This window comes from Asterias amurensis, chromosome 15 (assembly GCF_032118995.1).
Source record: "Asterias amurensis chromosome 15, ASM3211899v1".
NCBI classification, from domain to species: Eukaryota; Metazoa; Echinodermata; class Asteroidea; order Forcipulatida; family Asteriidae; genus Asterias; species Asterias amurensis.
Genome location: NC_092662.1, coordinates 1151026 through 1162737, shown reverse-complemented (window position 1 = coordinate 1162737; position 11712 = coordinate 1151026). Strand labels below are relative to the sequence as shown.

The window sequence follows — 11712 nt, the reverse complement described above, 5'->3', positions numbered from 1 at the left end:
TGCTGATGTAACTACAACAGCTAAAGCTACCACCACTGCTGATGTAAATACAACAGCTGACTCTACAACAACTGCCGATGTAATTACAACAGCTGAAGCTACAACAACTGCTGATGTAACTACAACAGCTAACGCTACCACCACTGCTGATGTAACTACAACAGCTGAGGCTACCACAACTGCCGATGTAACTACCACAGCTGAGGCTACCACAACTGCTGATGTAACTACAACAGCTGAAGCTACAACAACTGCTGATGTAACTACAACAGCTAAAGCTACAACAACTGCTGATGTAACCACAACAGTTGAAGCTACTTCATCTGCTGATATTACTTCAACAGCTGAGGCTACAACAACTGCCGATGTAACTACAACAGCAGAGGCTACAACAACTGCCGATGTAATTACCACAGCTGAGGCTACCACAACTACTGATGTAACTACAACAGCTGAGGCTACCACAACTGCTGATGTAACTACAACAACTGAGGATACCACAACTGCCGATGTAACTACCACAGCTGAGGCTACAACAACTGCTGATGTAACTACAACAGCTGAAGCTACAACAACTGCTGATGTAACTACAACAGCTAAAGCTACCACCACTGCTGATGTAACTACAACACCTGAGGCTACCAAAACTGCTGATGTAACTACAACAGCTGAGGCTGGCACAACTGCTGATGTAACCACAACAGTTGAAGCTACTTCATCTGCTGATATAACTACAACAGCTGAGGCTACCACAACTGCTGATGTAACTTCAACAGCTGAAGCTACCACAACCGCTGATGTACCCACAACAGTTGAAGCTACTTCAACTGCTGATATAACTACAACTGCTGATGTAACTACAACAGCTGAGTCTACAACAACTGCCGTTGTAACTACAACAGCAGAGGCTACAACAACTGCCGATGTAACTACCACAGCTGAGGCTACCACAACTGCTGATGTATCTACAACAGCTGAAGGTACCACAACTGATGATGTAACTACAACAGCTGAAGCTACCACCACTGCTGATGTAACCACAACAGCTGAGGCTACCACAACTGCCGATGTAACTACAACAGCAGAGGCTACAACAACTGCCGATATAACTACCACAGCTGAGGCTACCACAACTACTGATGTAACTACAACAGCTGAAGGTACCACAACTGCTGATGTAACTACAACAGCTAAAGCTGGCACAACTGCCGATGTAACCACAACAGATGAAGCAACCACAACTGATGATGTTACTACAACAGCTGAGTCTACAACAACTGTTGCAGAAACTACCACAGCTGAAGGTACAACAACTGCTGATGTAACCACAACAGCTGAAGCTACCACAACTGCTGATATTACTACAATAATTGAGGCTACCACAACTGCTGATGTAACTACAACAGCTGAAGCAACCACAACTGCCGATGTAATTACAACAGCTGAGTCTACAACAACTGTTGCAGAAACTACCACAGCTGAAGGTACAACAACTGCTGATGTAACCACAACAGCTGAAGCTACCACAACTGCTGATATTACTACAATAATTGAGGCTACCACAACTGCTGATGTAACTACAACAGCTGAAGCTACCACAACTGCTGATGTAACCACAACAGTTGAAGCTACTTCAACTGCTGATATAACTACAACATCTGAAGCTACCACAACTGCTGATGTAACTACAACAGCTGAAGCTACCACAACTGCTGATGTAACTACAACAGCTAATGCTACCACCACTGCTGATGTAACTACAACAGCTGAGGCTACCACAACTGCTGATGTAACTACAACAGCTGAAGGTACCACAACTGCTGATGTAACCACAACAGCTGAAGCAACCACAACTGCTGATGTTACTACAACAGCTGACTCTACAACAACTGCCGATGTAATTACAACAGCAGAGGCTACAACAACTGTCAATGTAACTACAACAGCTAAAGCTACCACCACTGCTGATGTAACTACAACAGCTGAGGCTACCACAACTGCTGATGTAACTACACTAGCTGAAGCTACAACAACTGCTGATGTAACTACAACAGCTGAGGCTACCGCAACTGCTGATGTAACTACAACAGCTGAATCTGGCACAACTGCTGATGTAACTACAACAGCTAAAGCTACCACCACTGCTGATGTAACTACAACAGCTGACTCTACAACGACTGCCGATGTAATTACAACAGCTAAAGCTACAACAACTGCTGATGTAACTACCACAGCTGAGGCTACCAAAAGTGCTTTTGTAACTACAACAGCTGAAGCTCCCACAACTGCTGATGTTACCACAACAGCTGAAGCAACAACAACTGCTGATGTAAGTACAACAGCTGAGGCTACCACAACTGCTGATGTAACTACAACAGCTGAAGCTGGCACAACTGTTGATGTAACCACAACAGCTGAAGCATCCACAACTGCTGATGTTACTACAACAGCTGACTCTACAACATCTGCCGATGTAATTACAACAGCTGAGTCTAAAACAACTGTTGCAAAAACTACCACAGCTGAAGGTACAACAACTGCTGATGTAACCACAACAGCTGAAGCTACCACAACTGCTGATATTACTACAATAATTGAGGCTACCACAACTGCTGATGTAACTACAATAGCTGAAGCTACCACAACTGCTGATGTTACCACAACAGTTACAGCTACTTCAACTGCTGATGTAACTACAACAGCTGAGGCTACCACAACTGCTGATGTAACTACAACAGCTGAGACTACAACAACTGCCGAGGTAACTACAACAGCTGAGGCTACCACAACTGCTGCAGATACTACCACAGCTGAAGGTACAACAACTGCTGATATAACCACAACAGCTGAAGCTACCACAATTGATGATGTAACTACAACAGTTGACTCTACAACAACTGCTGATGTAGTAACAACAGCTGAGTCTGCAACAACTGTTGCAGAAACTACCACAGCTGAAGGTACAACAACTGCTGATGTAACCACAACATCTGAAGCTACCACAACTGCTGCAAAAACTACCACAGCTGAAGGTACAACAACTGCTGATATAACTACAACAGCTGAAGCTACCACAACTGCTGATGTAACTACAACAGCTGACTCTACAACAACTGCTGATGTAACTACTACAGCTGAGTCTGCAACAACTGCTGCAGAGACTACCAGAGCTGAAGGTACAACAACTGCTGCAGAGACTACCAGAGCTGAAGGTACAACAACTGCTGATGTAACCACAACAGCTGGAGCTACCACAACTGCAGAAGTAACTATAACAGCTAAAGCTACCACTACTGCTGATGTAATCACAACCGTTGAAGCTACCACAACTGCTGAAGTAATTACATCAGCTGAAGCTACCACAACTGATGATGTAACCACTACAGTTGAGTCTACAACAATGGCTGATGTAACTACAGCGGCTGAAGATACTACCACAGCAGCTGATTTAACTACCACAGCTGAGGCTACCACAACTGCTGATGTAACCACAACAGCTGAACCTACCACAACTGCTGATGTAACCACAACAGCTGAAGCTACCATAACTGCTGATGTAACCACATCAGCTGAAGCAACCACAACTGCTGATGTAACTACAACAGCTGAGTCTACAATAGCTGCTGATGTAACTACAACAGCTGAAGGTACAACAACTGCCGATGTAACTACACTGGCTGAAGCTTCCACAACTGCTGATGTAACCACAACAGTTAAAGCGACCACAACTGCTGATGTAGCTACCACAGCTGAAGGTAGGACAACTGCTGATGCAACCACAACAGCTGAAGCTACAACAACTGCCGACGTAACAGCAGCGGCTGAAGCCACAACAACTGCTGATGTAACCACAACAGCTGAAGCTACCACCACTGCTGATGTAACTACAACAGCTGAGGCTACAACAAATGCTAAAGAAACTACCACAGCTGAGTCAACACCAACTGCTGATGTAACTACAACAGCTAAGTCTACAACAACTGCTGATGTAACTACAACAGCTAAAGCTACCACAACTGCTGATGTAACTACCACAGTTGAGGCTACAACAACTGCTGATGAAACCGCAACAGCTGAAGCTACCACAACTGTTGATGTAACCACAACAGCTGAGTCTACAACAACTGCTAAAGAAATTACCACAGGTGAAGGTACAACAACTGCTGATGTTACCACAACAGTTGAAGCTACCACAACTGTTGATGTAACCACAACAGCTGAGGCAACCACAACTGCTGCAGAAACTACCACAGCTGAAGGTACAACAACTGCTGATGTTACTACCACAGCTGAAGCTACCACAACTGCTGATGTAACCACAACAGCTGACGCTACCACTACTGCTGATGTTAGCACAACAGCTGAAGCTGCCACAACTGCTGATATAACCACAACAGTTGAAGCTACTACAACTGCCGATGTTACTACAACAGCTGAGTCTGCAACTGCTGATGTAACTACAAAAGTTGAAACAACAACAGCTGTTGAGACAACTGCTGCTGTGGTAACCACTGGAGTGGAGACAACACCCGATGAAGTAACAACTTTGGAAAGTACCACTACAGCTGCACTAACCACTACTGCAAAAACAACAACAGCTGTTGGGACAACTGCTGCTGTGGTAACCACTGGAGTGGAGACAACACCCGGTGAAGTAACAACTTTGGAGGGTACCACAACTACTGATGTAACCACAACAGCTGAATCAACCACAGCTGCTGATGTAACTACAACAGCTGAAGCAACCACAACAGATGATAAAACTACCACAGCTGAGGCTACCACAACTACTGATGTTACTACAGCAGCTGAGGCTGCCACAACTGCTGATGTTACCAAAACAGCCGAAGCAACATTAACTGCCGCAGAACTTACCACAGCTGAAGGTACAACAACTGCTGATGTAACTAGAACAGCTGAGCCTACCACAACAGCTGATGTAACCACACCAGCTAAAGCAGCCACTACTGCTGGTGTAACTACAACAGCTGAGTCTGCAACTGCTGATGTAACTACAAAAGTTGAAACAACAACAGCTGTTGAGACAACTGCTGCTGTGGTAACCACTGGAGTGGAGACAACACCCGATGAAGTAACAACTTTGGAAAGTACCACTACAGCTGCACTAACCACTACTGCAAAAACAACAACAGCTGTTGGGACAACTGCTGCTGTGGTAACCACTGGAGTGGAGACAACACCCGGTGAAGTAACAACTTTGGAGGATACCACTACAGCTAGACTAACCACTGCTGCTCAAACATCACCTGTTGAATCAACTGCTGCTGTGGTCACCACTGATGTGAAGACAACATCCTCTGAAGTAACAACTGTGGACATTACCACTACAGCTGGACCAACAACTGCAGCTGACCAAACATCAGCTATTGAAACAATTACTGCTGGTGTGACCACTGCAGTTCAAGCAACATCTGATGTTGAAACTGGGATGGAGACAACTCCGGCTAAACCAGCGGAAGCTACAACCACTATTGATGCTACCTCAGCTTTAGTTGTAACTACAGCCGCTGATAAAATTACACTCTTACAGACCACCACTTCTGGGGTTTCAACTGCTAGAGCTGAAAACAGCACATACGTTGGTGTCACTACATTCGAGGGAGTAACTACAGCTACTGTAACAAGCATTTCGACGACAATGGGTACCGGTGAAGATACAGTTTCTGCTCAGACATCATCATTTGTCGCAACCGGCATCACCAATGTTATGACATCTGACTCCACAACATCTGATCAAGCAAAAGGTGAGTAAGGGATTCAAAGGGTAGCGATGAGTTCTGAATCGGCCGTTTAAAACTGGCAGGGTCATGGCCGCGCAATAAAGGCCCGAGCCGATGGCGGGAGCCTTTATTGCACAGCCCTAGCCATGACCCTGCAAAGTTTTAAACGACCAATTAAGAAAGAGTCACTACTCTTTCATTCCTATTCATTGGTAAAAAGGCAAAGTAAAGTAGGAAACTCAGTAAAAACTTATCTGCTTTGGATACCTTGAGTTAGCTCTGTACATGTGGTGCACTTTTATATAACAGTTTTCGGATATTTATTTGTGCGTGTAGTAATGCATCCTTTAAAATAGCCATAGAGCCATCTTTGATTTGACCAGCACCTTCTCTGAGCCTTAATTTGTAATTTTTGAATATCTTATTAATCTATTTATTGACTTCTTTTCAACGAAATTAACTATTATACGATTCGTTTCTATTGTTTCTCTAGAACTTATCACAACTCCGTCAGACGCTACTAGTACTACAGCACTTGAAGTAACTGTAGCTAAGACCATAATGCCTGAGCACACTACGACCCATTCACAGGAGACAACTGTCATGAGCACAACAGCAGAAGAAACTACAATATCAGGAGTAACAACCCCGATGACATACACATCTGCTACGATACTCACACCTGTGGTGATAACCACTCCATCTCCTGACCTTAGAGGTAAGAATAACACTTAAAATAATCGACATATGATAAAGATTTCAAAGAAACTGTCCACATTTCAACGCTGTTATGAACCATGTACAAATTATATTACAAGCAGTGAAAATGAAGCCGCCAATTAATTTGCGGCTTAAAGTCGGAGGCATTGGAATCAGCTTCTACATAACCATCAGAGTAGTACCATGTTTACCATTGTGTTGCTTATTTCAATATCAATCCACCCCAATAGTTGACAGACCTATCATCAATTCCATATCAATTCCATATTTCTTATGTATTTAAAGTTCTAACATCTGAGCCAAAATAATCACCTTTTATTACCATAATACAACCACCTCCCCCCCCCCCCCTTTTTTCCCCCTGGTCTGTTTAATGCTGTACAGTCAGTATCATTATTTGGAAAGTCTGAGGAACGAAAAACGGCCTGGTAGCCTTTATTTGCCCCTACTCCCTCTCCAAACCCAAACAACACTCAACCCTTTGTTGATTTTTTTTCTGTGAAAATGGACGGAGACTGGCCTGAAAAAAAGATTGGCCCTTTGATTTGCCGTGCAGTAAACAGATCAAAGATAGTAAGCCCGCCCCCCAAAAAAAAAAAAAAAAAAAACAACTTTCCAAAGAACACATTTAGTACAGAATATTGGTTATGACACACTTTTGTGTAAATAATAAGAAGCATCTATTACTTCATTGCTGACTAAGCACAAACTAAAGAAAAAACTATTTCAAAACTCAGTAGTGTATGCACGCATGCATGCATCTGATTTTGAAACGACACATGTTGTTTGCAGTTTAAAATTCCCGCCGTGCCAGCAATATTTCAATTCATCATCATTTGGCCATTCATTTCTTAGGCAATGGGAGGCATTCATAACATGGTGACTCATTAAGAAAAAAATGACTGTTACGACCATTAACTTTTTTGACCTGTCTCATTCCCTTGCCATACACGTATTAATCCATGTCACAAGAGGGCTCTGTATTTTACGCTAATATAATTTTAGTTATTTATTCGTTATACCAAACGAGCTAAAACGTAAATTGTGGCATTGCCCTTTGTCATATACCATATAAGGAAGTATTAGCGATTTTGTTTTCAGTAAATTCTTGCATGGGTATTGAAAGCGTGGCCTAACGCATTTCACACTTTACATTTTGCCCAGATTGTGTGGGGTCATTTTGTCCTTAGTGCGCAATAACAGTCGCATAACAACCATAAATTTACTAGATGTGTTCTTCGAAAATTTCTTACTCAATAAACTTTATGATGAGTTATTTAATGGGACCTATTCTTGTGTTTTGGCGTGGTTTTTTAATATTAAAAGATTGATGAAGATTTGTTTCTTGGCTTTTCATTCAAGGATGCAATCCTAATTTATTAGCCAATACAGCTTCAGTGCTAATCCTTTATCATGATGAAAGCTTTTTTATTCGTCCACAGATTAGTACCATCATTTCGTCATCGTCGCACTAACTGCATTTTTACAACTCATCATTTCGTGCTTAACGCCATTTCATCAAATCTCAAGCAAAATATAAGCATGAAGTAACAACTAAAATGTGTAAAACCATCATTTCGTCATTGACATCATTTCATCTCAAATCTCAAACATACTTTACACCATTAAGTCACGAATTTATTCGATCTATAAATAAGTGTTTGATAGGTTCATGGTGTGTCAGGTGTCCTCACACAATAATGGAATGATTCAACTGTTTTTCACGGTGAAAAAAGCCCCACAAACATTCAAGAAAGTTTGATAGTTTTAGAACTGCTTCATATTTCTAAGGAATCGTCAACTGGTCCGTCAACCTATACGTAAAATACATATAACAAATAACTGAAGTAAGTACCTGTGTGTAACTGACATTTCAGTTAATGTAAATAATTTTCGGTTTACTTTTACATCATGTTTAATCTGCCGTTGTAATCTTTCAAGTAAATGCAGAAGGGCCAATTTTAATGTCTGTATTTTTATGGGTTTGTACAGAATATGTCGTTGTTTTCTTTTGGGCAAATCTTGTAATATTCGCCCTGTTGTTCGTACTGTGCAACTGACAATACACTAAAGATATTGAATGTACTGTTTTAAAAACAATGCCTCATTCTTTTTACATTTAATTTTGAATCACATTAGGCTCGCTCTACCAAAACAAACTGGTCTTTCTAGAAAATTTTAAGGATGAAGGCCTACACAGGCTCTAACTTAATTTGCTTAAGGACTCCACATAAATCGGTAGTAGTGCAGATTTTTGGTCCCCTACATGCAGTTTTAACAAAGAAAACAAGCCTCAGTGAAAACAAAATATCGATTTTGTATCAACCGTGCATCATCTCCGACTGGGCAGGTCCTTGAAACACAATACAGTAGCAGCAACTTGAGGTGTTTGCTCATTACAAATTCACATGATATGCTAGTTAGTGGCTTGAGAAAGATCAACAAAACAAGGGGGTCCTTTTCATCTACGGTGTTCACTTTATCGATTTTTGTTCTGGCGTTTGGAAAGTTTCAAGTGACACTTTTGTTAGCTCACAACTTCTGTTTATGTACAGCTTCTTGGAGGACACTCTTGTAATTTTTGCCAGACCATGGTCAGACCAATTATTTAGTTTCTTGGTGAGAACAATAAAATTAGTTTCTGGTTGGATTTGTCAACACTATGATTCATGCCCTGAAGTTTTGGCTGGTTTAGTTGAAAGAGAAGGTATACGTTTGCTATTCACTCTCAAAATTTGTGGAAATAACATCTTTGGGTTTTAAGCAGCTCTCGTTAGTCGTCTTTAAAGCATTTTCGAGAAACGCTTCACTTAGAATTTATATGGTAATATAGTAAAAAATTGTAAGTTTTTTGCCACAAATTTAAATAAAAGAAAACGAAGCGTACTCTCTAAAACAGATTTTGTTTTCTTATGGAGGTTAATCTCCCTGCTGGTTATCATCTCTGGTATTTCAGCGATATCTGAAAAATGCAACCATGAAATAAAAGTTTTATGGTATTCATCTAGGATTAAAACAATCGAACTGTGCCAAAACACAAAGGTACACTTTAACTTCAAATGTTTTTTAATTAAGGTCTTATTTGTTTGTTTTGAGTTAAAAAGGCCCAGTACCAACATATTGAATCTAGTGAAGCAACTAGCAACACAATATATATGTTCTCTTTGTGTTGTTCTTGAACAAACAGAGTTTTTGATAGCGGTCCATTGAATCGATGATTTATTCCTTTTTATGATTCATTATCATGTCTACATGTTCAGACAGCCCGAACCGGTTTAACTTTTACGAGCAGCAGGGGGTGATCGTAAAAATAAAACCCCTTTGCGTTCAGACAGCACTGAGTTAAACCAGATCCGGTTTATCTTTGGTTTTAAGAGGTCAAAGAAAACGCGACCCCGTTACTCTAACATCCTGTTTATTGTCCTGTTCATTGGTCACCGTGTGTTTACGTAATGATTACGGAGGTCAATGGGTCGCCTGTTGTGAGTTAAACCGGATGTGGTCTTTTTTATTCTGTCCACACACAGTGTTAAAAGATAAACCCGAAGCGGTCTAAACATAAACCCTCCCTGGACGGTTTATCTTTTGTGGGTTGAACTCAATTCGGACTAACTTTAGATCCGTGCAGACACACTGAGTTGAACTCGATCGAGTTGAACCATGAGTTAAACCAACTTTAGTACCGTGTCTGAATGCATAAACACAACTCCCAGATAAGTTATCCAAATACTAGTTACAACGTGGTATCGGGCATGACGGTGTAGTGGAAGTGGATGTGCTGCAACTGCGACTAATAAGAACTCCCCATTGGGGACGATTTTCTTGCAGTCCACGTACATATTTTCAGACGAAATTATCTATACGCATGTCAAGTTTGTAACAATTAGGCTTCCAAATTCGATATTCCTTACTTTACTGTTTGCATAGTTTTTCCCTCTCATACCTAAATAAATGCAGGGGAGCATTACTTGTTGAAACTTAAACCAACTAAGTTTGTTTGAACAACATGCACACGGCTAAGCAGCAGAAATTTGTTTCCAGTTTAAACAAGTTTGCACAAGCTCTATACCTCTCTGTTTTCAAGGGCAGCGTTTAAATCGGCAACTAGTTTCCCCACTTTTAAGAAAAGCCGTTTGACGTGGATAGACGTATTCCGCATTAGCAAATCCAAATACAATTCCCGGCGGTATGCCTGTTGTCGTCTGAAATATTTAGCATACGCTTGTCAAATTTATAACCAGAAGAACTTTCAATTGAAGGGCTTTCAATTTGTTAATTTACTTTAAAAAAAATGCATCGTGTAGACATTGTGAGCAATGCAATGCCGACATGTGGTTAATAACCGTTCTCCAAAACACACGAACAAATACCAGTGGTAATAAAGTTGTATATATAGACTGTCGTAAATTTCGATTAGAAGAGGATGGCATTTTTAAAAGTCGCCGAAACTGTGAAATAGTACTGTTATGTCCAGGCAGGAAGAATTGCGTAATTAAATGGGCATAGACAACCTGAGAAACTTTTTATGCGTGACACATTTTTGCAGATTGAATTTGGTTTAATCCCTTTCAGGGGGAATAGTTTCTCAAAATGTTAAGCAACAACTAGGTGCTTCTTATAGAGTATTACTTTCTCGAGTAGAATCACAAAACATATCTCCTCCCTTTAAGAGGAAAAACCTCGTAACAAATTTGGGCACGCCTCTAAAGTGTAAACATTATTTTGTAAAACGCAAACAGAAACGTTGTTTGAACGCTTGACAAGACTTCATAAGTTTTTGTTTCCCGTAGTGCCTAAGGACATGAACAACCTATGATTTAGGTTTAGGTTAAGACTTAAGTCCCTCTTGAAATGTGTCGAGAGCATTTCACCCAGAGAGTAAACAATGCGATTCTATCAGATTGATCTCCAATCTTTATTTACGTGTAACCCTCCAGGAGCTCAAACAATTTCGTCAGTGACTTAAACCCCATGCTTAGGCTTAAGCCAGCGTAGTTCGTTTCACAATACGTTTTCGAGGCTTTGGGCTGGGAAAATCTGTTGTCCCAAGGTGTTGAACCAACAAAACGTATGTTTTCTACAAACACGAATTCCGCAGAAGGTTGCTAGCGCTTAGACAGGATTTTGGAGAAGCATTAAATAGCTACTTATAGTATACAAAACTACAAATAAGATTGGGAAAAAATACCGCCGTTATACCAACACTACACATACATTCCAGTTGAGTAAGACATTCTCATGTAATGGAGTC

At 41.0% G+C, this 11712-nt stretch overlaps 1 protein-coding gene across 1 annotated transcript in view; it reads left to right on the top strand.

The window, feature by feature from the left end:
* The first annotated feature begins 6306 nt into the window (after positions 1-6306).
* Positions 6307-11712, top strand: part of LOC139947888 (uncharacterized) — a 51071-nt gene continuing 45665 nt past the window's right edge. The window contains exon 1 of the mRNA XM_071945725.1: positions 6307-6459. Coding sequence (XP_071801826.1) covers positions 6345-6459 — 115 coding nt within the window. The 5' untranslated portion in view covers positions 6307-6344. The remainder of the gene's footprint in view (positions 6460-11712) is intronic.